The 27,347-nt window shown below is 44.5% G+C and overlaps 1 protein-coding gene across 1 annotated transcript in view; it reads right to left on the bottom strand.

Moving 5' to 3' along the window:
• The window catches only part of BRWD1 (bromodomain and WD repeat domain containing 1), a 282,561-nt gene that overhangs the window by 76,948 nt on the left and 178,266 nt on the right, over positions 1 to 27,347 (bottom strand). Inside the window, exons 29-30 of the mRNA XM_029577859.1 lie at positions 16,443 to 16,504; positions 7,587 to 7,742 (exon numbers count right to left, since the gene is read on the bottom strand). Coding sequence (XP_029433719.1) covers positions 7,587 to 7,742; positions 16,443 to 16,504 — 218 coding nt within the window. The remainder of the gene's footprint in view (positions 1 to 7,586; positions 7,743 to 16,442; positions 16,505 to 27,347) is intronic.

Genomic DNA, 27,347 nt, shown 5'->3' with positions numbered 1-27,347 from the left:
CCTGCGACAGCCACAGATCTCTGGCTTTTTCGCGGGTATACCATCTACAAACCCGGGAAGCTCGGTCGCTGGAGGAGCAGCTTCTTAGCATGAGCCGTCCCCCCTGACCCTTGAGACTACTCTAAACCCCGGATCACTGAGGAAACCAGATCACCCTGGAGACATCAAGATACCTGGCCCTGCTTCGGTGGAAGCAGGAGCGGCCATGGTAATGGCCTGGGAGAAAAATCTTGGTGTTCAGCGATTAGGAGCCATGAGTGCCATCGTTCAACAGCAGCTGGGGGTGGTGAACCCAGGAGAGGAAAGTGAAATGGGGAGTCCTGCACTGGCTTCTTCACCGCTGGCTCCAGAGACTATTCGCCTACCATCGTTACCAGGTATGAGGGAGAGTTTGGGAACTGTGGAAGAAGAGGGGATGGAACGTCTGAGAATGCTCTCTCTTTCCCCCTTAACAGCTAAACCTGATGTAGTGACTCTTGAGGGGATTTGGACAATGCTAAGCTCCATTGAGAGCTCTATAAAAATGCTTTCAGCAACAACTGTGGAGATAAAAAAGCAAGCGACTGCAAATAATAATTTGATATCTACATATACAAAAAAGACGGATGAAGTGGAAAAAAAAGACTGTCATTAATTGAGAATAAGCAAACAAAATTGTATCTGAAGCCAATACTGTTAATAGGTTAGAGACAATAGAAAATGCTTTACGGGCACATAATCTTCAGATTTTGAATTTTCCTTTATTGAGATTAATTTCTCCAATGGAGTTGTTTAAAAATTATATGACCCAGATTCTTAAGATACCAGAAAATGCTTTACCAGTAGTAGTAAAAGCATATTACTTACAACAAAGATCACAAATTTCAGAACAAGAACAATCCTTGGATGTAACTAATCTATTAGAAATGTCTTCAGATGTACAGATAAAAGTATGGAGATCAATGTTAATTTCTTTTGCTTTTCTTTCTGAAAGGAATCACGTGATGCCCTTGTTTTTTTTTAGGAATCGACAATTAAATTTCTATGGGAGCCCCATATGGATATTCCCTGACGTGGTTAAATCCAATCAACTACGTAGAAAAGAATTCCTCAGGCTTCGTCCTGAGGCATTAAAATTGGGAGCGTGTTTTGTTTTGAAATATCCCTGCAAGGCCTGCATCAGATACTTAAATGAAAATTGTGTCTTTCTTGATCCTAAACAATTGAGATCATTCTTAGTAGCTCGGACCCCTGTTATAGCTCCCACAGTCCCGGTGTGAAATAATGTAATAGATGGTATAACTCGGCGAGTTTATCTATGTGTTTGATTGAATTTACTTGGCATGTTTTGCTCTGATCTGCCCCTAATTACTATATAATCATATTTTCTTATAATTTAAATGTCATATAATATGATATAATATATATAACTTTAAGCAATGATTACTGGAAATATATAGACATTGATTTTTCTGTATAAGAATGTTTTGTTCTTTGAAAATTTTCAAAATTGAAAATAAAGAATTGGAAAAAAATAAATCTACACCCTACTCCATTACCCCTGTGGTGAAAAATGCAGATATCAAGAATAGAATTAAAAAAAAAGCTCAGAATATAATTAAGTCCAACTACCCCAAGACTCCCTCATCGAAGAATCATAGATACATGACAGCAGAAAAAGACCGTACGGCTCATATGTTCTGCCCATCCGCCCAATTAATTTAGCTTTATAGTTCCCATCACTTTCTTAAGAGATCCCCTGTATTTATCCAATGAGTTCTTGAATTCAAATACTGTTTGTGTCTCTATCCCCTCCACTAGGAGGTTGCTTGTAATGACCACTAGGGGTTGGTGTGGTGGTGAATGGGAAGGCACTACAGCAGTAGGGCACACATGCTGCAGAAAAGAAATGGCACAGGATTAGAAAGATAAAGTTCTCCTTTACGGGATATATTTGTATTTTCCTTTTTCTATAACAGTCTGCACTAGGCAATAACTATTCAGGAACTATTTACATCTGATCAGTCTTAGGAAAAGAGAAAAATGTACCAAAACTAAATAGGCTTATTTCCCTTAGTATGTTCACTTGTACTAAGTAGTGTAGCCTTTGTGCTTGTTCTCACTAGTAGATAGTAAGGTTTGATGTGTCTCCTCCAGGAGCTGCGGACATTTGCGCAAGACAACAGGGGAAAGGCACCAGGCTACTTTTATTACATCTTTTGCAACCGTGCAACGTGTCTGCCAGAATACAGCAAAACAAGGACCTCTCTTTTCCTTACATATGCATACTGAGAACTGCAGCAAGCAGGGCACCTGTCGCAAAGCGACAAAACCAGTTTTTCCTCACACATGGGTACTGAGGCACTGCAAGAAGCATGGTAACACTAGTGCACTAAAGCACTGCAGCAATCATTCCTTCTTCCTGTCCATTGAGATATATGCACTTCTGTGCCTATCCTAATATACTCTTCCATGCATCTCTGTAAAGAAATATTTCCCAAGATTACTCCTCAGTCTACCCCCCTTTCACCCTCATCCCATGAGCCCTCATTTTAGAGCCTTCTTTCCATTCAAAGAGGCTCGCCTCCTGTGCATTAACACCTATGAGATATTTAAATGTCTGTCTTATCTTTTCTATCTCGCTTTTCCCTCTAGGATATACATGTTTAAATAAATATATAAATAAAAGTCTCTCCCCATATGCTTTAGAACAAAGATCATTTTAGTAGCCACCCTCTGTTACAACTCTATCCTGTTTATATCCTTTTGAAAGTGCAGTCTCCAGAATTATACAAAGTATTCCAAATGAGCTCTCACCAGGGTCTTATAGAGGGGCATTATCAATTCCCTTTTTCTGATTACCATTCCACTTCTTATGCAGCCAAGCATTTTTCTGGCTTTTGCAGTTGCTTTATTCACCTGTTTGGCCAACTTAAGATCATCAGATACAATCACCTTCAGATTCCACTCTTCCTTTGTGCTTAGAAGAATTTCACTTTGAATACTGTACCTCTCTCTTGGATTTTTGCATTCTAAGATACATTATTCTGCATTTTTTTTTTTAGCACTGAATCTTAGCTGCCAGACCCTAGACCATTCCTGAGTTTTGCAAGGTCCCGCCTCATTTTCTACTCCTTCCTGGCTGATGATTTTGGTATCATCAGCATAAAGACAAACCTTTCCTGACAATCCTTCTGCAATGTTACTCATGTAAATGTTGAAAAGAACCGGTCCTAGGTCCAATCTCTGAGGCACACCGCTAGTAACACCCCCTCCCCTGATGAAAACTCCATTTACCATTACCTTTTATCATTTCCCACTCACCAATCAACCTCAAAATTTAACCCCAATGGAGAGACAGTCTTTAAAGTGTAGATCCAAAATCATTCTCGTTCACTCAATAATGACAACTGATCACCTCCATAAGTAGGAATAGGTATCCAATCACTAACCACCATAAGTGGCTATACAGATATTCTTTATCCACATAGTGTTGCACAATGGGAGCAGTAATTTTATTTAATGCCATGCAGCTACAATGTTCATTAAGGTAATTGTCAGTATAGAATGAACGAGAATAATTTTGGATCTACAGTTTAAAGACTGTCTTTCAATTGGAGTTAAACTGGTACTCACTGATTTAATGCCTTGTTATTTTCAAATATAAATGAACCAGTTTTTAGGAAAGACGTCTGATGCTGATATAACTCAGTAGGCGTCCGGTATGATGAGAGACGTGGAACTGCTGTTTCCACCAGGCAAGAGACTGATGGAGTGAGTCGGTTACGTGGACAATGGTCGACAGGAGCTGAATGCTTTGAGTCCATTGCGACCGTAGAGTCCACTGCATGACTCTTATGGCCAAACGGGCCATTGGTATGACCTGAACTGAGGACACCATGTGTCCCAGGAGGATGAGAAAGTGGCATGCAGTCGCGGAGTGCTGAGACTGCTGCTGGCGTGCAAGAGACACGAAAGTGAGAGCTCGCTGTCGAGGCAGAAAAGCCTTTGCCTGCAAGGTGTCCAAATCTGCCCCAATGAACGACAAGGTTTGAGATGGGACTAAGTAGCATTTGTCATAGTTGACGAGAAATCCTAATGAAATTAGAGTGTGTAAGGTTAGATTGCGGGACGACAGAGCAGCTTGCTGAGTGGGAGCCCTGACTAACCAGTCGTCTAGATAGGGGTAGACATGAACACCTTTGGTCCTGAGGAAGGCTGCAACTACTACGAGGCATTTTGTGAAGACTCGTGGCGCAGATGCTTGGCCGAATGGAAGCACTCTGTATTGATAGTGCTTGGGGCCTAATAGAAACCACAGGTATTTGCGATGAGATGGAGTTATCACAATATGAGTGTATGCGTCCTGGAGGTCCAGAGAACAGAGCCAGTCTCCTCTTTGTAGAAGAGGAAGAAGCGAGCCTAAGGTTACCATCTTGAACTTCTCTCGCTGGAGGTACTTGTTGAGGGCCCATAGGTCCAGAATAGGACGAACGCCTTCCGATTTTTTGGGGATTAGAAAGTACCGGGAATAGAACCCTAGGCCGTGCTAAAAGTAGGATACGGGTTCTATTGCCTTGGACTGGAGAAGGAGGGAGACCTCTTGATCCAGAAGGATGGAGTGATCGGATGTTCTCACATCAGTAGAGGTGGGGAGTTCAGTGGCATGGAGAGAAAGTTCAGATGGTAACCCTGAGCAATTATTGCCAGTACCCATTGGTCTGAGGTGATTGAGTGCCATGTTGTGGAAGTGGCATAATCTACCTCCCACTGGAATGTGAGGCAGTGGAATCTGGCTGCTGCTCTCTAGGTGAAAGTCAAAAACCTGAAGGAGGCCCTGGTTGAGGAGATGCTTGTGGTTTTTGTTTACGTGTTTGACGAGACTGTGCTTTTTTAAAAGGTCTCGTGGCACGGGATCTGGTTGGTGGTGGGTAGGACTTTTTCGGGCAGAAGAATGACTTTTTAGAGTCCTTTCTGAAGAGCTGTTTAGAAGAATAGTCAGAAGGCATCAGAGAGCTGTCTTAGGGTCTCATGATGGTCCTAAAGTTCCGCCACCGTCCGTTGAATCTATTCGCCAAACAGATTACCTCCTACACAAGGGCAGGTCGGATAACCTGTCTTGTTCCTCAGGGCGAAGGTCAGAAGACTTGAGCCAGACCCACCTTCTCGCCGAAATAGCAGCTGCAGATACCCATGTAGCAGTATCAAAGATATCATAAGATGATCTGATCTCATGCTTGCCTGCCTCAAAACCTTTGTTTACTAAGGTTTGGAGCTGTTCTTGAAATTGCTGAGGCAGGGAGCCCATCAAGTCTTGTATCTGCTTAAAAATGACCCTGTTATATTGGGTCATATAGAGCTGATAAGCGGCAATTCGGGAGATGAGCATTGATCCTTGGAAGACTTGGCAACCAATGGCATCTAGAAACTTCTGTTCCTTGCCAGGGGGAAAAGAAGTTTAATTCTTTGATCTCTTTGCTCTCTTCTGTGCAGATTCCACCACTACAGATTGGTGATCCAAATGTGGTTTCTGAAAGCCCGGAGCTGACTGCACCAAATAGGTAGTGTCAGCTTTCCTGTGGACTGGAGCAATGGAGCCAGGATGTTCCCAGTTCTTCTTCAGGAGATCCAGAAGAACCTGGTGAATAGGGATGGAGGTTATTACCTTGGGAGCATCCAAGAATTGGAGCAACTCCATCATCTGATGCCTATCATCCTGTTCAGTCTGTAATTGGAAGGGAACCAATTCTGACATTTCCTTCACAAAATTTATAAAGGAAAGGTCCTCGCGAGGAGAACGCTTTCTGCTTTCAGTGGGTGAAGGTGGTGAAGGCAAATCATTGGTGTCTGGTGAGGAATCATCAGTCCAGGTATCATAAGGATCAGCACCTGCCCCTCTAGGATGTAGAGGGGGACGGGATGGTGGGATACCTGAAGGTCCTGGTCTAGGCTCCCAAGGAATTGAAGGAATAATCGGAGACACCAATGAAAGCATCGAAAGCTTGGTGGCGCCAACGGGCGTATCGGCACCGATGGTTGGATCGATGGCGATGGACGAGGCAGAACGCCTGAAGGAGGGATGCGAAACGGTGTTTCTCCTCCTGATGACAGAGTGAGTGGGGGAGGGCACCGGCACCATCAGTGACCCAGGGTCCATCGGTGGAAAAGCAACAATTAGCACTTCCATCCTGAAGAGCAGCGATGCCAACACTGCCAGAATCTGGTCGTGATCGGTTCCGCAATCTGTACTGGTGTCTGTGCCGGAGGAACCTGGAGTCGTTGCATCGCCTTGTCGATGGGCTCCTGAACCATCCCGGTCCAGTTCTTCTCGGAGACCTGGAGCAAGCAGCCCCGGCTCCGGAACAGAAGAAGGAGGCAGAGGCATAGCCGGAGGGACCACCGTTAAAGGCGGAGTCACGGCTCCCGATGCCCCATCGGGGGAGGGTTGCCTTGGTGACCCGGTCGCCAAAAAGGTCTGTGCCTTTTCTGGACGGGGTTTCTTCAACGGCAGCTCAGATGATGGCGAAGTCGATGATTTCGCTCCCTCGATGGTCCAAGACTTTCTATGCCAAAGGCTATGTTTGTCTCTACGATCCCATCAGTCCTGAGGGGGAGTAGAGGGTGTCGAAGGCCGAGATGTCGTCAATGCCGGATGGTCACTGGTTGGTGGACGATGCTGGTGCGAAGTTGGCGGTGCCGGTTCTGACGATGTCGATGCAATGGACGTAGTCAGGGTTTGAGCACGGAAGAGAAGTTCCATCTTCTCCATTCTGGCCTTGCGACCTTTTGGTGTCATTAAGGCACATTTGGTGCAGGTCAAGACATCGTGCTCTCGTCCAAGACACATTACACAGACTTTATGGGGGTCTGTGATGGACATGGTGCGATTACAGTCCGGGCACAGACGGAACCCAGACGTCATGGCCATGGAAAAAATTGAGCCGCGGTATGATAGACAGCCAGTAGGCCGTGAGGGCCAAACTCGACGGTAATTGATGGAAAAACGGGTAAAAACTTACCAGAGTACTGCAGCTTGAAAAAGTTAAAGGAGGGACCCCTGTGGGACAAATTAACTTTTAGTAATTCCGTGAGGAAGATTCCTGTCAGGAATCTCTGCAGAGCTCCTTAACCGTGAGGCTACTGCTGCGTGGAAAAAAGAAGACTGAAGGGGGACCCCTGCTGGCTGCAGGGTTAGTGCCATGCTAGGCATGCCCAGTAGGGGCCAGTCAAAGTTCTGGAAACTTTGACAGAAGTGTTCCGTGATTGTTCTCCATCCTGTGATGTCACCCATATGTGAGGACTACCATCCTGTTTGTCCTGTGAGAAATATACATGAGATCCTTTTGCATACAATGGAAAGAGTACATACAAACAGATCTCATGCATATTCATTGTGGCAATCCTAAAAACCCAACTGAGTTGCAGTCTTCGAGGACAGTTTGGAAACCCTTTGGTATTGGGTAGCTTTGAGGTGTTTATGTTATTATAACACATCACACAAACTGCAAATATTTACTCGTAGTCCAGATAAGCTAGACCTTTATCATCTATGCTATTCAAATTCAGAAGTCTCTTTAATAGATTTTAAAGGAAAAGTATTCAGTTACCCAGGCTCAGAAGCTGATCAATGCCTTGGATGATGCGTTCACATTCTTCATCCCGGGAGTGTTTCCCCCATTCACCCTCCTGGGGTTTGTATAACAGGTTCTCCAGTTCCTCAGGAGTCACAGGAACACCAGCTCCCACCTCATCTGGCTGATCAACTATAATGTTAGTCAAAACAATAAAGAATGAAGAGCAGAAAATCATTTAGGGGTCTATATTCAAAGGCTATATAGCAGATAAGTCAGACTTATCAGACTGAGTGGTGTAGCTGGATATTCAACAACCACCACTTAGTCAAATAAGTCACTTACCTAGCTAAGTATTAGCCAGATAGTTAGTGGGCGGGCAGTGGGTGTAACTGGATGGTGCTACTTATCCAGACAACTCAGCCAGAAAAGTAGTGATATTCAGACTTATCCAATCAAGTTAACTGGATGAGTTAGATGTGCTCCATAGCAGGTCTAAAGTTAGCTAGGTAAGCTTAGGCTGGCTAGCTTTAATACTTATTTGGGTATATTCCGTGGCAATGCTATGCCGCTGAATAGCTCATGAAAACTGGCTGGATAAGTTATCTGCCTAACTTACATAGCCAGCTTTATTTAAATATTGGCCTCATAACAATTGATTCATTTTGATTTAACATTTTTCAGGAATTTATGATAAAGAAAAATTCCTTAAGAAAAAAAAATTGTACATACATCTCTCTCAGAGAATCACAGTAGAATCATATGGTGAAATTAATACTTTTCTAAGAATTTCCTTTCCTCCAGAACAGTTAGGCCAGTCCAAGATGAACGGATTATGTATGCCAACCAGCAGATGGAGACAGATAAAAAGCTTGCTGACGTCACCCTTCATGTACCTCTGTGCTGACATCAGCCTGCCAGTAAATTCTGTAAAAGCTAGCTGTGGACACTTTAAAATCATAAACTATTCTTCTTCAGTTTCCTTCATTTTTTTTTTTAACTTCCAGAAGAACAAGGAAGCGAAACACAAACAGAAGAAAGAGGGAAACATGGGGAAAAGGGAAACAACTATCCCCATACTCACCAAGAATTTAGGTTCTGAGTGGTATGGCATCCATATGCCTTCCTTGGTCAATCTGCCAAAAACCTAACACCATACAAACAGAAAGCAGCATTGGGAGGGAGCATGGACTGTCCCCACTGTTCTAGAGGAAAGGAAATTACCAGGTAACTAGTCATTTCACCTTCCTCTTCATCCAGTCAAGCCAGTCCATTACAAACAGGATGTACCAAAGCTACTCCCCTCATAGGGCGGGATACTGCTCACACCCCGCAATACCTCCCAGGCAAAAGCAGCATCCTCGGACAGCCAAACAATAATGTTTATTTATTTAAGAGTTTTTATATACCGTCATTAAGTTATTTACCATCATAACGGTTTACAATAATGCTTAGAAAAAGTATATAAAGATCACCAAGTTGCCGCTTTGCAAATCTCCAGAGATAACTGCCGTTTTGCCCACAAAGTTGCCTGCGCCCTTGTGGAATGCACCCAAACTTGCTTTGGCAGAGACATATTAGCTTCATTATGTGCAGTCGTGATCACATGCCTGCTCAGGCCGCAAGCTGCAGGAATGAAAGGAAAACTTCCCCTGATGTAGGTGTTACAAAATGCCAAAACATTGGCAATGTTGGGATTCAAATAGTGGGACTTCTAAAGCTAAGTGTTTTTTTATACTCTAATGAGTATAAAAAACTTGCTTAGGGAACTATAAAAAGGAGATTCTAACTTGAGAACTGGGAAATTACATGAATTGAATATATGATTACCAAATCTGGTTGAAGCCCACTGCGGGCAAGAGCCTGCAGATTAAAACCTAAAAGCATTCAAATATTTCTGATACCATTTTCTCAAGCCTACCCTGATTAAGTACACTGACTTCCGCAAGTATCTTGCCTACGCCTTGTATATTCCTGTAAATAGTCCGTTGCAGTTTTATTTATTGCTTTAATTCCTCCACCTCCTGCTCTTTGTATACTCCTCCTTGTTCGCCCTCCCTGTTCATTGTAATTTCTGCCTTTTAAGTTACATTGTAAACCGGTATGATGTATGCATACTAATACCGGTATATAAAAGTTTTTAAATAAATAAATAAGTTAGATCTATTTATTTATATCTTTAAGGTTGATATACTTGAATTTTTTCTTTTTATTTTGATGATTTAAAATTCGAGTCAATCATTGCTCAGTGTTCCTTATATTATTTTGCCCACCATTCCTACCATGCCAGACAGTGCACTAATGGGAACACTTGCCAGTCGGCCTTACCACTGTAGATGCCTCCAGAGACTGCCTCTCATCTTTTCTCCTTCCATTCATGTAGTTCAACCATCCTTCCCCAGCTAGCACAGCACGACCTGCACATGCTGCAGGCACGACAATACTTAACACGCTTGGCTGGTGCCAAAATGCCTCACCCCTGAAGAGCTTAATCATTGGGCCTGCTGCAAACTGACAGTTCTCAACAGCTACTGCTAGCCAAAACCACTATGTCCTGCAGTCTCCTGTAGCTGCTGCTCCTGCTCAAGTCAGGCTTTTTTTTTTTTCAACTTTATTTATCTCTGTCTAACTGAACAATACAACAGACCAGAGACCTACCATAAAATTTTATGAAGCACCATAAAATTCAAATGAGCTTTCACTTGTTAAAAAATTTTACTCCTTTATACTGTTAAGACAACAAGACTTTGTTATTGTTAATATTATGTTAAGATAATAAGACTATTATTGTTGTGATGTAAAGATAATTGGACCCTGTTACTGTTGTCAAATTATCCCTCGAGTTACTATGTAAACCGATGTGATATTCTTTATCAACTGTCAGTATAGAAATACTGGTTGAAGCTAAAAGAACAGCATTCAAGAAATATAAAGGATCCCAAAGGGAGGAGCACAAAGAAGAATATCTGGTACAACTGAGGGAGACTAAGAAAGTAATCAAGACGGCAAAAAGTCAAGCGGAAGAAAGGATTGCCAAAGAGGTAAAGAGAGGTGACAAAACATTTTTCAGATACATCAGTGAAAGGAGAAAAGTTTAAAGTGGTATAGTAAAATTGAAAGGTGAAAAGGATCAATGTGTAGAGAGAGACGAAGAAATGGCAGAAATATTAAACAAATACTTCAGTTCGGTGTTCACTAAAGAGGACCCAGGAGAAGGACCGTCGCTAGTTAACAAAAAACTGGAGGGGAGTGGAGTAGATGTAACTCCGTTTACAGTGGAGAATGTGTGGGAAGAGCTGGGGAAACAAAGTGGACAAAGCCATGGGGACTGATGAGGTTCATCCCAGGATACTGAGGGAGCTCAGAGATGTGCTGGCAGGTCCGCTGTGTGACCTGTTCAATAGATCCCTAGAAACAGGAGTGGTGCCGAGTGATCCCGCTTCACAAGAGTGGGAGCACAGAGGAGGCTGGTAACTAAAGGCCGGTTAGCCTCACCTCTGTGGTGGGAAAAGTGATGGAGTCGCTGCTGAAAGAAAGAATAGTGAACTATCTACATTCGGGAGAATTGCTGGACCAGAGGCAGCATGGATTCACCAGGAGAAGATCCTGTCAGACAAATCTGATTGACTTTTTCGACTGGGTGACTAGGGAATTGGATCAAAGAAGAGCGCTCGATGTCATCTACTTGGATTTCAGCAAGGCTTTTGATACGGTCCCACACAGGAGGCTGGTGAATAAAATGAGAAGCTTAGGAGTGAGTGCCAAGGTGGTGGCCTGGATTGCAAACTGGTTGACAGACAGACGACAATGTGTAATGATAAATGGAACTTACTCTGAAGAGAGAGCGGTGTTAAGCGGAGTGCCACAAGGATCAGTGTTGGGACCGGTCCTGTTCAATATCTATGTGAGCAACATAGCGGACGAGATAGAAGGTAAGGTTTGTCTGTTTGCAGATGACACTAAGATCTGCAACAGAGTGGACACGCTGGAAGGAGTGGAAAGAATGAGACTGGATTTAAGGAAGCTGGAAGAGTGGTCAAAGATATGGCAGCTGAGATTCAATGCCAAAAAGTGCAGAGTCATGCATATGGGGTGTGGAAATCTGAAAGGACTGTATTCGATGGGGAGTGAAGGGCTGATGTGCACGGAGCAGGAAAGAGACCTTGGGGTGATAGTGTCTAACGATCTGAAGTCGGCAAAACAATGTGACATGGCAATAGCTAAAGCCAGAAGAATGCTGGGCTGCATAGAAAGAGGAATATCGAGTAAGAAAAGGGAAGTGATTATCCCCTAGTACAGGTCCTTGGTGAGGCCTCACCTGGAGTACTGTGCTCAGTTCTGGAGACCATATCTCCGAAGGGACAGAGACAGGATGGAGGCAGTCCAGAGAAGAGCGACCAAAAAGGTGGATGGTCTTCATCAAATGACTCATGAGGAGAGATTGAAGAATCTAAATATGTACACCCTGGAGGTAAGGAGGAGCAGAGGTGATGTGATACAGACTTTCAGATACTTGAAAGGTTTCAATGATCCAAAGATGACAGCAAACCTTTTCCGTTGGAAAAAAATCAGCAGAACCACGTGTCACGAGTTAAAACTCCAGGGAGAAAGACTCAGAACCAATGTCAGGAAGTATTTCTTCACAGAGATAGTGGTGGATGCCTGGAATGCCCTTCCGGAGGAAGTGGTGAAGACCAGAACTATGAAGGACTTCAAAGGTGCGTTGGATAAACACTGTGGATCCATAAAGTCTAGAGGATGTGAATGAAGAGTGGGTGGCTCGAGGGAATGAATGCTATTACCTGGAGATAATACCTTTATTCAATAAACATACACACGGTTAATGCGACTTCAACATTGCTCTAAGCTTCAATGGCAAGACAAAATGTGGGAAAAAGGATTTACATTCACAAAAAAAGAGGGGAGTAGCTTGCTTGTTACGGCAGTTACTACCCAAACCAAATAAGCCTGATACTTCACTTTCAATGCATATCAAGCATAGCTCTCTGCTTCAACGGCAGGGGAGAAAGACTGATACTTCACATTCAATGCATATCCAGCATAGCTCTCTGCTTCAATGGCAGGGGGAATGAAGAAAAGTGGATCTATATACAGAACTACTAACAAGGACTGAATTACATAGTCTGGGTAAACAAATAAGCATGGGTGTAGCAAGCTTATTGCGGCGGTTAATACCCCTAAGTAATTAAGCTATTTCACTTAGATGCAGTTCCAACACTGCTCTCTACGTTAATGGTAGGGGTGGAAGGGAAATAGAACCAAAAGGTTACTAAGGGCCAAGAGTAACAGATAAGTATGAGGAAAAAAAAAAAAGTGCGGAAGCTTGCTGGGCAGACTGCATGGGCAGTTTGGTCTTCTGCCATCATTTCTATGCAAACAAACAAACAAATAAATAAATAAAGGAACACCAGAAGAGAGGCTTGAGCAGAAAGGGCGGGGGGGGGGGGAATGTTTTGAGAGACATGGAGAACAGAGGGAGAAGAGAAGAGCAGATTCCATTGTCTGGATTAGGCGGACATTCCACAGCTAAAGCACCTTCAGTCAGAATGAAAGCCCCTTGGTATAAGGCTATGCTCAATTGAGGTTGGATCAGCCCCTCAAGGGTTGACATACCAGGAGCAGCCAATCTTTTCTAAGTTCCTCTTCACCCGGCCTAGACTACGCTTCCACTCAGCATGGAAAGCTTGTCTACCATTTGCTGTAGACCAGTGGTTCTCAACCTTTTTTCTGTCATGACACACCTGACAGATGATGCTCACGCACGCGACACATTGCTTACTACATTTAACAGCTATACTAAAAAAAATAAATAAATATAGATATATAGATATAGATATTTTAGTTTGAAAATGATGCAGGAGAAATAACATTCTTTAATTTCAATAATTGCTTAGAAAATATTAAATGTTATTTTTTCACAAAAATTGTAATCTTTGCTTACTGCATCAGTGAGAAATCTAGGACAGATATGCACATGTACCACACAGTTTTTCGATACAGACAAACTCTCATGCATTTCACTGTCAACCTCAGAAAGTTCTGACCTCTTCTGGAGTTTACATGGAGCAGAGTTAGGAAATTTCCCCTTTCAACTCAACATACAAAAAAAATATATTCAAATTCTGATATCCCCTCAGTATTAATCCCTTTCCTTTGTGTAATATCATGAAAACCTGTTTAAAAGACATTTAGAAATTATATAGCATACCAACCATACCATAAGAGCACTAACACCCAGGACTTGAACAGCAGCAACCTTACCTATGAAAAAGCAAGACTGCAAATATAGAAACCAGTACACTTACTATTGGAAAAACAAAGAAAGCCGGACTGCTCTAGATTCCTACACATAATTCCTCACCTCTGTCAAACATGCAGAATGCAGTCTGACTTATCTAATATAGAATAAAAGACCATAAATTATAAACAAGCATACAGAGAAAACCAAACTCCAAGATGAGGGAGGGCTAGAGGGAGGTGCTGCGGGATGGCGGGGCAGGGTACAGCATGCCTGCAACTTTTCTGGCTTGGATTAGTGGATGCCGTGATTGCCATGGTTGAGGGAAAAGCAGCTACAGGGAGCAGTGGTGAAGAATTTTAAGTCCCAGCTCCTAACTCTGCACTCTCTTCAAGCAGCAAGCACATGTGGTTGTTACAGAAAGCATAGGCTTGCTATGTCAAATTTGGGGTGACACCTTCCAACTCTTGGTGACCCCAGTGTGGTCAGACACACTGGTTAAGAACCATTGCTGTAAACAATACTGACAAGCTGAGGTCTCCACAGGACCTTATAAAGGGTAACATTGCTGATAGGCATTACGACTGGACGGGTGTAGTCATTTGGAGAGGAATATTTTTACTTCAGTGGAAGAAAACCTGAGGAGACTCAGGAAGAAGTGACTATGCAGGAATACCTGCACATGTTCAGGAAGACTTCCAGGTCTGTTTGAGCTCAGACTGCATGTTCAGCCTCAGAGCCTCAGTAACTTATAGTAACCGTAATGATAGCAGAAAAAGTACCGAATGGTCCATCCAAGTCTACCCAGCAATCTTATGGTAGCATCTGCCATGCAGGTTACCCCCATGTTTCTCTTAAGGGAAGCAACTGCCACTCCATGCAGTTATCCCCAAGCCTTAGGACAACCCATTAAAAATTTACTGCTAGCAACACTTTTACTGGGTAATGAACCTTCTTGAAAATTCAGGCAGTGTTGTTTGACGTGCTTTGCTTATGGACTTGGCCGTAGAAACAGCCCTGGGTTTTTTCCCTTATGTCTGCGCATCAAGTACTCCAGACTGTACAAGTCAAGGCTCATGTTTATTGTCTTTGAAGCCAATTCCTCTTTCCTGCCACCCACCTATCCTCCCCCTCCCCCCCAACTCCCGTCAAAGCATCAAAGCTTATTGGTTAAGTGTAATTACTGCCACACCAGCAAGTTACCCCCATGCACCCGCTTCTTCATTTCCATCCTCTAGCCTTTAGGGATCCACAGTGTTTATCCCATGCCCCTTTGAATTCTTTGACTGTTTTCATCTTCACCACCTCCTCCAGAAGGACATTCCAGGCATCCACCAACTTCTCCATGAAAAAATATTTCCCCGATGTTGGTTCTGAATTGCACCCCCTGAAGTTTCATTTCATGACCCCTAGTTCTACTGAGTTCTTTTCCATCTGAAAAGGTTTGAAGTTTGTGCATCATTAAAACACTTCAAGTATCTGAAGATCTGTATCTTATCTCCCCTGCATCTGCTCTCTTTCAGGGCATACACATTTAGATCCTTCTTCTCCTCACAAGTCTTCAGATATCGTTTTGGTTGCTCTTCTCTGAACCACCTCCATCCTGTCTCTATCCTTTGAGGCTAGGCAGCATTCAGAAGACTGTTTTATGTTCACACATTTTACCCATGTGATACACAGAAAAAATTGTTTGTCCTTTGAGAAAATCATTTTGTGTGTGTTCAATTAACATTAAGGTACAGTTTTTGGTGGGATTCAAGAAGTAAACCCCTAGGGAAACAAAATCTGTTATTAAATATCCCAGTAAGTCAGCACAAATGTGACCAACACAAAACACAGCAATTTATGACAGATTATATTAAATGCCACAAACCAAAGCCACAACCCATGGGCCACCCATTCTGCTCAGAAAAACCATGCACAAGTTATGACAGTGTTGATCATCCCACAATGACTTCAAACATCTTCGTTACCAGAGACAGGATAATCACTCAGCTACACAGGACTATAAACGATGTTGATCTAAATACTGACACAAAAGCACTAAACATAAAGGAAACCATAGTGTCACATATGCAAGGGCATAAAATGTATTTGGATTTGTACACCGTTAATACCATGGCCCTAGGCAGTTGAAAATATGGAGAAGCTGCATAGAGGCTGCTTAATGCTGTTGTATCTCACTTGTGGAGAAATTAAAAACATGCCAAAAACAGGATGTCAAATTCAGGCAAAGGACGCGTCAACAGCAGTACAATATTCTAACTAAAACAATTATTTACAACAATTAGCTGGAGATGTGAAAACTGACTATAGATTGATCCCACTCCTTTATCATACTACTCCAGCAGCATGTAACTGGTGTCTGGGGTGTGATGAAAAGGAGAGGCAAAAGAAAAGGGAAACAAGCATTTGCAATTCATTTTCTCAGTTTCAGTTAACTCTCCTAAAATTCCATCCAGCAGTTCTCCTTCCTCAGCCAGACAAGGATTGTCCTACTCATGACAAACCACTTCTTGCTGCAGCTAGACAGCATAGCTATTCTGAAAATAAATTAAAATGAGCTTGATTAACTCAAGCAAATACCAAAAGATGAAACATCAGGAAAAGGTATTACATGGCCTTGCACGTACCATTCTGAGGAATAAGGTCCATGTCCCACGGACTAAGCCTCTCTGTTTCAACATTATCCCATCTGTTAAATCAAAACAGAAGAACACTGAATATATTCAAATAAAAACACTAAAAAGCATCCAACTTCAGAGCCCTATACACATGCTGTCAGGAAGAATACCTGAGGTAATCTAGCAGTTGTGTTATTTAAATGAAAGAAATGTATACTTTGTGCAGGAAAAGCCAAAAAAATGCTATCGTGTGCAATATGGTAAAATTACTTCTTACCTGATAATTTTCTTTCCTTGAATACAGTCCGACCAGGCCATACGAAGGGATTATGCATGCCAACCAGCAGATGGAGACAGATCAACACTCACTGATGTCACTCCTTATATACATCTGTGCTGACACCAGCCTGTTAACAGGCTGTGGACAACTGACATAAATCAACAATTTAACCATTGTACCAGGGTTTTGGGTTTTGTTTTGTTTTTTTAACCAATGGACTTCCAGATGAATCAGGAAACAAGAGTTTCCAAATGACAGAATAAGAAACTCACTCACCTGCCACGGAGCAAATACTTTCACTACACTTCCCAACTCTACTTACTTGCCTGGAAAAAAACATTCTATAATACAGAGTGAATTAAGATGCTAAACAAACCAGCAGCATGGAGATTCCTGGACTGGTCTAACTGTACTCAAGGAAAGGAAATTATGATGTAAGAGGTAAATTTCACCTTATTCTTCATCCAGTCAGACCAGACCAGTCCAGATAAGCTGACTGGACCCAAGCTACTCCCTAGCAAAACTGTCAAGGGAAAGGAAGACTGCTCTCTAGCCCAGACATCCAGGCAGTAATGCTTCCTGGAAATATGCAAAGACCACCAACTTGCTGCTGAACAAATCTCCAAAGGAGAGACCAATCTCAGCTCTGCCCATGAAGTCACTTGCATGCTCTTGGAGAGAGCCCATACCTGATTCAACAATGGAGTGCACATAAACTGCTGTAATCATCTCCTTAATCCATCACATCACCACAGCCCTAGACATCACTTTTCCCTTACATATTCCAACCTCTGACACACTTGTGAGCTTGGAAGTTGATTAAAAAGTCTCTATACAATCAAGGGATGAAAAAGGCATAGTCCTTGCCCTCCGATTACTAAATGAAGACAAGGAGATTGATGGGAATGGAATTGTGAAACAATCTTCGGAAGGAACCGGATGAATTTGTACCCTGTCTTCTGTAACCAACAGGAAAGTTCCTTACATGAAAGCATTTGTAACTCTGAAATCCTTTGAGCTGAACAATCAGCAACCAGGAAACATCAAGGTAAGCAGTTTAGACAAGATTGACTTAAGAGGGAATAGAGATTCTAGCAAGGTGGTCCAAAAGTAAATTTAGATCCCAAAGCATAACCCTAATTTGAAGCAGAGACCTAATATGATTCACTCCCTTCAAGAAGCAAGACATCTGGATGAGAAAACAGTGTCCACCTGGAATACATCTCCAATAGCAAGAGAGCTGCCACTTGCACCTTCAATGTGTCCAGAACCCTTAAAGAGAAAGGACTTTCTGTGAGAAATCCAAATCAATGGAATGGCATCGTCTCAGAAGCACACTGATGTCCAGTGCACCAATCTTCGAACATAAGCATCTCCTTTTTCTTTTTCCTCTTTTTGTGCAGGACGACGTGTTAGCAACACTGGACAAAGCAAGAGGGCCAAAAGGTTTCCCCCCCAGGGAAAATACATAAGGGAGAACCATCTTCCCATCCGTAGGGAACTCTTTCACTCCATTAGAAACTTCCAAAGGCCAAGGAAGAACATGGAGCAGACTTGGGAATGAACTCTATCCTATGAAAAAACCCAGAGTACAAGCCACATGGAACTTCCTAGGACACTGAACTCATGCTAAGGCCAGCCAGCAAAGAGGCAAGGGCAGAAAAAAAAAAAAAAAAGAGATTCCTCACTGGACTACCATTATCTGCTCTGCAAGACTGAAGGAAAAAGGGAGACTTATCAGTCCCTCATGTTCCCAAGACGGCCAGCGTTCTGCTACAATGCTCTGCCTTCCTGCAGGAACCAAGAGCTTGAACAAATCACTGTTTTTGTTTTGTTTTTTTTAATTATCCCATCTGCATGGCTAAGAGAGAGAAAACCTTAATTCTCTTTCACTCTCCCATGACTTCAATATGGCTGCTGGATGCACAGCTGAAAACAGGAAACAGACCGAAGGCAAGAAGGGCTTCCAATGTGGTGTAAATTGATCCCACCAGTTTAGGAGTAGGGAAGGATTGTAGGACCATAGCTGCAGGCATATCATACTCCTTGAGCTAAGAGACAGGCACGCAGCCAGCTTCACTACTCTTCAGCTGCAAAAGTGATCACTGGGGCCTCCAGGGAGCTGAGAGGTGCAAAAAAATGTTTATCTTTTAAATAAAAGTGTCCCCAGATGTGAGAAAAAAACACCCCAACCTCCCCCAAAGGCTTAAAACTTCAGCTGAGTGCCCTCAGATGTAGGAACACTTACGGCTAAGTTTTGAGCTGCTTTCTTACTGTGCCTCTCCAAGTCAATGGGCTGTTCAGAGCATGGTTATCACGGTTGAGAGCCTTTGAGCTGTGGCATGGTTGACGCAGCCTATTTGATTTGATTTATATTCAGCTTTTCGCACTTTTTTCAGCACTTCAAAGTGGATTACATTCAGGTACTGTAGGTATTTCCCTATCCCCAGAAGGCTTACAATCTAAGGGGCGGATTTTCAGAGCCCTGCTCGCGTAAATCCGCCCAAAACCGGGCGGATTTACGCGAGCAGGGCCCTGCGCGCCGGGAAGCCTATTTTACATAGGCCTCCCGGCGCGCGCAGAGCCCCGGGACTCGCGTAAGTCCCGGGGTTCTCGGAGGGGGGCGTGTCGGGGGCATGTCGGGGGGCGGGCCCGGTCGTCGCGGCGTTCCGGGGGCGTGTCGGCAGCGTTTTGGGGGCGGGTACGGGGGCGTGGCTACGGCCCGGGGGCGTGGCCGTGCCCTCCGTACCCGCCCCCAGGTCGCGGCCCGGCGCGCAGCAGGCCCGCTGGCGCGCGGGGATTTAAGTCTCCCTCCGGGAGGCGTAAATCCCCCGACAAAGGTAAGGGGGGGGTGTAGACAGGGCCGGGTGGGTGGGTTAGGTAGGGGAAGGGAGGGTAAGGTGAGGGGAGGGCAAAGGAAAGTTCCCTCCGAGGCCGCTCCGATTTCGGAGCGGCCTTGGAGGGAACGGGGGGAGGCAGCGCGGCTCGGCGCGCGCAGGCTATACAAAATCGATAGCCTTGCGCGCGCCGATCCAGGATTTTAGTGGATACGCGCGGCTCCGCGCGTATCTACTAAAATCCAGCGTACTTTTGCTTGAGTCTGATGCACAAGCAAAAGTAAGCTGATCGCGCTTCTTTTAAAATCTACCCCTAAGTTTGTACCTGAGGCAATGGAGGGTAAAGTGACTTAGAGTACAAGGAGCAACAGTGGGACTCTAACCCTGATCTCCAGGTTTGTAGCCCACTGCTCTAACCACTAGGCTACTCCTCCACTCAGGCCCATGCTCCCAGCTAGCAGACACACCCCTGGATGGGACTGGGCTGGACCTTCACCAATTCTAGCCCTGTTCCCCACAGGTTAAGCATGAGAGTTCCAGGGGCCGGCAAGGCATAGGTGATTGTCTCTGACGGTGGTCAGGAGAGAGTCCAGAGCCAGACTGAGGTCAGAAAAGGCAGCGAGCAGAGTTGCCAAGTTCAGGCCGAAGGTCAGAGCAGGCAGCAATCAAGAAGAAGCCAGGGTCCGTAGTAGAGGTCATTACTGGGCAAGGTGGATGACCAGTACAAGGTAAAGCAGAAAGCAGGGATGAGACAAGGCTGGGACTGGAGCAGAGCAAGGCTGGAAAAGGAACAAGGCAGGAAGCAATATGCACTGCAAGGCGGCAGGAGATCCTGTTGCTGAGGCACTAAAATGAAGCACAGCTGGGATTTAATGCTATCATCATCAGAGGCACACAATTGGGCCTTGAAGTCTAGGGAGTATGTGTGCGCACCTAGGAAGACGCATGACACAATGGACCCGGGGATTGATAGTGGCATCCTAGCTACATGGGATTCTTTGGTGGCATCCAGTGGTGCATGGGGTAAATGCAGCTGGTCGCAGGACCTTTCTGCAACCGGCTGGAACATTACAATGGTCTTTTCCTGTGCTCCACAGCCTTTGACAGGTTGCTCAAACTGCTCCTCTGTGGCCCCAATGTAAAACAATTCTGTCGTCTAACCAGCAGCCAAATCCAGTAATATCCCCCCCCCCCCCCCCCCAAGAAGCTGCAAACCTCAGACAGAAGCCTCTGAACAGTGGTATCCGATCTCAGTGCAATGCAATTTGTTTTTGTTCCGCTCCTTCAGGTACAGCAACACTTAAAGGCACAAACTCCAAAAACAGAAAATAACCAGAAAGGAGGGGGGACAGGGGCAAACAAGAGGCTGGTAGAATTAGACTTGTGATGCGAAGACACACACTGCATCAATCAAGTGACAAGTACAAAATGCCTTCTCTGTATTAAATACTGAAGAAGTTTTTGAGAAAGAGATTGAAGTGTTATCTGAAAAGAAAGAAGAAACCCAATGCATACTGACATTCCATAATACAATCAGTAACCAAAAGAAAAAGCTCATCATGCTGGGTGACTAAGAGGCAGTAATCTGGGAACTCTCAGCGAGGGAAACACTACAGTTAAAAGCCTCCCAGGATCATCGGCCAGCAGAAATGCTATTCAAACAGTCAGTGACAGTAGGACATCAGAATGTCACCCCTCCAAATACAAATGTAATAAAAAAAAAAAAAAAAGGCAAAGTGGATAACAAAAGTCAGCTAAATAAGTCACACAGAGAGTCCAAGAAAAACATTAACCTGTACCACAAAAGCTGGAAAGCTATGTGCACAAATGCTCGTAGTTTGGGCAATAAAATCCAAGACCTGCAAGCCCTAATGGTGGAGGTGGACTTGGACATTGTTGCTGTCACAGAGACGTGGTTCACGGATTCACATGATTGGGATACTACCATACCGGGATATAACTTATTAATGGGCCGATACAGTAAGGTGCAGTAGAAAGAGCTGCGTTAGTGCCCGGCGCACCCGCGTTTGCCGCATGCACAGTTCAGATCACCTACCGCTCGATACTGTATTTCAATGGCATGCAAATGCAAGCCGCGTCCATGAAGCGCAATCCATTTTACTATATAGGCACTATACAGCACCTATACAGTATCCTGGGTGCGCTGGTACCTGTCATTTCAAATGACGTTTGAAATGACAGGTACCAGGAAGTGGATGGTTCTCCTACAGACCCCGCTGCCTTGAGCGCCCGGCGTCAGCAAGCCCCAGCAGCCGGCGATCGGAGGCAGGGAGCGCAACAAAGCACCCTCCTTTGGACGGACAAGAGACGCGAAATTTCACAGTCCCAAACCAAACCAATCCACAGAAAAAAAAATGCTTCTCGCACTTAGCCGCCCAGTCCCAAACCAACCCAATCCAAGCCCCAGCAGAGAAAGACAAAATTTCACAGTCCCAAACTTTCCCCCAGCCCCCACTCACCTGCCCTGGCCGCGGCTGCGCAAGCCCCCCAGCAGCAGAAGGGCATAGAGAGAGAGCGGCTTCAGCAGCCTCGCCGGCGAAGGATGAATACGTGCACGCCTGTAGGTCCAATATGGGCGCTCAAGGCAGCGAAGGCGCATGCGCACACGCCGTGACTGGCTGAGGTCACAGCACTGCTGCTGCTGGGGGCTTGCGTGGCCGCAGCCAGGGCAGGTGAGCGGGGGCTGGGGGAAAGTTTGGGACTGTGAAATTTTGTCTCTCTCTGCTGGGGCTTGGATTGGGTTGGTTTAGTTTGGGACTGGGCGGCTAAGTGCGAGAAGCATTTTTTTTTTTTTGTGGATTGGGTTGGTTTGGGACTGGGTGGCTAAGTTCACCACACTAACGCCAGTGTCAGGGTAGGCGGTAAATTAGTAGGTTAAAGACCCGGCAAGATAGCAGGTTAAAAAGGTGATAGTCGGGGCGCACTTTACTGTATGGGAGGGAATAGCTAATCGGATCGTTTACATACATATACATGCCGCAGGTGGAAAGGGAAACGCGTGGAGTTAAAGAAGCGGTAAGGATCAGTAAAAGCAGATAGTGAATCGCGGGTTAGACTTACGCGGCCAAATTGTGAGTACACAGCGGGTTAGAAACGAGGTAACTGCGGCCGCGCTTTACTGTATCGGCCTGTAAGAAAGGACAGAGAGGGCAGAAGAGGGAGGAGTGGCTATTTATGTCAAACAATATCCAAGCATTTGAGCTGCAGAGAAGATGGGGCAAAAAAGCAGCTTTATGGGCCATCCTAAAAAAAGGATGATGGGACATCTGTTTTTATTGGCGTGGTTTACAGGCCTCCAAATCAAATGGAAGTACTAGACAGAGATCTGATTGAAGACATCCAAAAGATGAGTAAGAAGGGAGAAGTGGTGATTGTTGGAGATTTTAATCTACCGGATGTAGACTGGAGAATCCCTTCTGCGGAATTTAACAGTAGTAGAGAGATAGTGGATGCCCTGCAAGTCGCTCTGTTCAAACAAATCGTATTGGAGTGTACAAGGGAGGGAGCTATACTCGATTTAGTTCTCACTAATGGAGATAATGTCTATAATGTCCGGGTGGGGGCCCACCTCAGCACCAGTGATCAAACGGTATGGTTTCATATCACTAATACGATACGGAGAAGTCGCACGAAGACCAGGGTTTTGTGTTTCAAAAACACGGACTTTGTTGAAATGGGGAAGTACCTGGAGGAAGAACTAGAAGGATGGGAGAAAACGAGAGATGTGGAACAACAGTGGGCCAAACTAAAAGGAGCAATTACTGAAGCGACTAATATATATGTTAGAAAAGTAAAGAAAAACAAAAAAAGAATGAAACCTATCTGGTTCACAAAGGAGGTGGCTGATAAAATAAAAGTTAAAAGAACAGCATTTAAGAAATATAAAAGATCCCAAAGGGAGGATCACAAGGAAGAATATCTGGTAAAACTGAGGGAGACGAAGAAAGTAATCCAGAAAGTGAAAAGTCAAGCGGAAGAAAGGATTGCCAAAGAGGTAAAGAGGTGACAAAACATTTTTCAGATACATCAGTGAAAGAAGAAAAGTCCAAAGTGGTATAGTGAAATTGAAAGGTGGAAAGGATCAATGGGAGGAGACAGATGAAGAAATGGCAGAAATATTAAATGAATATTTCAGTTCGGTGTTCACTAAAGAAGACCCCGGAGAAGGACTGACGCTAGTTAACAAGAAACTGGAGGGGAGTGGAATGGATGAAACTCTGTTTACAGAAGAGAATGTATGGGAAGAACTAGGAAAACTGAAAGTGGACAAAGCCATGGGGCCTGATGAGGTTCATCCCAGAATACCGAAAGAGCTCAGAGATGTGCTGGCAGCTCTGCTGAGTGACCTGTTCAATAGATCCCTGGAAACAGGAGTGGTGCCGAGAGATTGGAGAAGAGCGGCGGTGGTCCCTCTTCACAAGAGAGGGAGCAGAGAGGAGGCTGGAAACTACAGGCCGGTTAGCCTCACCTTGGTGGTGGGAAAAGTATTGGAATCGAAAGAATAGTGAACTATCTACAAGCAGCAGAATTGCTGGACCAGAGGCAGCATGGTTTCACTAAGGGAAGGTCCTGTCAGACGAATGTGATAGACTTTTTTGATTGGGTGATTAAGGAATTGGATCGAGGAAGAGTGATTGATGTCATCTACTCAGATTTTAGCAAAGCTTTTGATATGGTCCCACACAGGAGGCTAATGAATAAAATGAGAAGCTTGAGATTGAGTGCCAAGGTGGTGGCCTGGATAGCAAACTGGTTGAAGGACAGAAGACAATGTGTGATGGTAAATTGAACTTACTCGGAAGAGAGAGCGGTGATGAGCGGAGTGCCGCAAGGGTCGGTGTTGGGACCGGTCCTGTTCAATATTTTTTTTTTTTTAACACTTTTTTTATACCGGCATTCGTAAGACACATCATGTCGGTTTACAGTCAACTGAGAAAGGAAAATTACAATGAACAAGGGAGGGGCTAACTGGGTAATATACAAAATACAAAGGAAGAGAGAGTCAACAGCAGAATTACAACTTTTTGCATTCAAGTTAGGGTTAAGTATGCAAAAGGAACTTATATACAAATTAAACGAGGCATGTACACTTGAGAAATTGGCATGTGTGGGCTTATTACAGTATGGGGAGGCAAGTGCACATATGTATAGTTAAAAGCTAGAGGGGGGGGAGAAAGTAGGGAGGGAGCAGGGGGAGAGGGGCAGGTGGGGTAAAGTGAAAAAGGGGTACAGTAAGGCACGGGTACTTTGAGGGAGGGGTTGCTAGGGGGTGAGAGGGAGGGGTAGGAAGCAGGAGGGGTGATGGGAAGGGGAGGGGGAGGACAGGGAGGTGGTGTAAAGGCTGAGCGTGAGCTAAGGTGGTTCGTAGGACAAAATTAGGATTGAGAGGAGTTGGGGTAGGCCTGTCTAAAGAGTCATGTTTTGATTCCTTTTTTGAAGTGGCTCAGGGATGGTTCTAGGCGGAGTTTGACGGGGAGGGAATTCCAAAGGGTGGGGCCCGCAATAGAGAAGGCTCTATCCCTGGTAGTGGTAAGGTGTCCAATTTTAAGTGAAGGGATTTGGAGAGTGCCAGCAAGGGAGTTTCTCGTGGGGCGATTAGCTTGACGGAATTTTGGCATATTTTCAAGCCAGGGTGAATTGTTATTGTATAGCGTGTTATGGAGGATGGTGAGTGTTTTGTACTGGGAACGGAAAGCGATGGGGAGCCAATGGAGGTCCTGGAGTATGGGAGTGATATGGTCTGTTTTTCTGGTGTTTGTTAAGATTCTTGCCATGGTGTTTTGGAGGATTTGGAGGGGTTTAATGGTAGATGCTGGTAGGCCTAAGAGGAGGGAGTTGCAATAGTCGAGTTTGGATAGTATAGTGGTTTGCATCACAGTACGGAAGTCGTGGGCGTGGAGGAGGGGCTTCAGTTTTTTGAGGATTTGAAGTTTATAGAAGCCCCCTTTTAGTAGTGAATTAATGTGGGATTTGAAGCTTAGTTGATTGTCTAGGAAGACTCCTAGATCTCTGACACTGGGAGCTAGTGTGTGAGTTTGTGAGGCGTTTTGAATCATTTGATGGATTGAATCGATTGGTTGATTTGCTATGATAAGGATTTCTGTTTTAGAGGCGTTGAGTGCTAGGTGTAAATTGGAGAGGAGGGAATTGATGGATGTCAGACAAGATTCCCAGTACTGAAGGGTTTCATTGATGGATTTCTGGATGGGAATGAGTATTTGGACGTCGTCTGCATATAAGAAGAATTTTAGTCCAAGTTTAGAGAGGAGGTGGCATAGTGGGAGTAAGTATATATTGAAAAGGGTGGAGGATAGAGAGGAGCCTTGGGGTACGCCTTGTGTAAGGGGAATGTGAGCAGATTCAATATTATCAAGCTTGACTAAGTACTTTCGGTGGTCGAGGTATGAGGAGAACCAAGCTAGGGCTGTGTTTGAGATTCCTATCTCTGCTAAGCGTGATATTAGGATTTGATGGTTCACGGTATCAAAGGCGGCTGAAATATCAAGAAGGGCAAGTATGTATGATTGGCTGTGGTCCATGCCTTTGAGGATGGTATCCGTTATAGCAAGTAGAAGTTTTTCGGTACTTCGATCTTTACGAAAACCATATTGTGCAGGATGAAGAATATTGTTTTCTTCTAAGAAATCGGTGAGTCGTGTGTTAACCACTTTCTCCATGATTTTAGATAAGAAAGGGAGATTGGATATGGGCCTGTAGTTTGCAGGGTCATTGTGGTCGAGGGTGGGTTTTGTTTAGTAGAGGCTTCACGATGGCAAGTTTAAGTGGGTCGGGGACTTTCCCAGATGTGATGGAGCAGTTGATGATTTCTGCTATTGGTTTCGCAATGGCGGAGGGAATAGTGAGGAGGATTTTTGATGGGATGATGTCTGCGATATGAGTGGCTGGTCGCATCTTTTTTAGTATGGATTCAACTTCCTTCACGGAGGTGGTGTCAAGGGAGTCTAGATTAATTTTGTTGTCGATGGGTAGTGGGTCGGTGGGGGCGGGGTTGGAGGGGAGTCGAGTAAGAATTTTGGATATTTTACTTTTAAAGTAATCGGCTAGTTTTTCACATTTATCTATACTATTTACTTCTTGGGTGGATGGGGTGGGGGACTTTGTGAGTTCTGCAACGAAGGAGAATAAGGCATTTGGATTGAATTTATAGCTATGGATTTTTGCTGCGTAGAAATCACGTTTGGCGTGGAGGGTTGCTTGTCGGTATGTATGCAATGTATGCTTGTAAGCCATTTTGTGTGTGGGTGTTGGTTGTTTGCGCCAGGTACGTTCCTTGGTTCGTAGGTCTTGTTTCAGTTTTCTTAGTTCAATAGTGTACCATGGCTTTTTCACGGTACGTGTAGGTGTTGTAGTTTTGTGGATGGTGGGGCAAAAGTCATTGGCTATATTGGAGATAGACTTATCCCATGATAGTAGAGCGGAGTCTGGGTTTGTTAGGTCGAGGTTTTCGTTTACTTTGCTGAAGGCTAGGGAGAGTTCCTCTGAAGGGCATGTTTTACGGAAGGAGATGGTTTTTTTGTGTGATCTCGTACTCGGTGTGTCGGTATTGAAGGTGAGGTGGGCATTGATTAGAAAATGGTCGGACCAGGGGATGGGGGTGGTGACGGGTGCTTGAGGTACTGTGATGCTTGTGTTAACAAAAAGAAGGTCGAGAGTGTGACCAGCTTTATGTGTGGGTTCGGAGATTAGCTGACTGAAGCCCAGGGCTTTGAGGGTGACAAGTAGTGTTTCACAGGAAGGTGTGTTGGGGTGGGTGTC

This window comes from Rhinatrema bivittatum, chromosome 15 (assembly GCF_901001135.1).
Source record: "Rhinatrema bivittatum chromosome 15, aRhiBiv1.1, whole genome shotgun sequence".
Lineage (NCBI taxonomy): Eukaryota > Metazoa > Chordata > Amphibia > Gymnophiona > Rhinatrematidae > Rhinatrema > Rhinatrema bivittatum.
The sequence above is the reverse complement of the archived record's forward strand: the minus strand, read 5'-3'. Positions and strand labels throughout refer to the sequence as shown.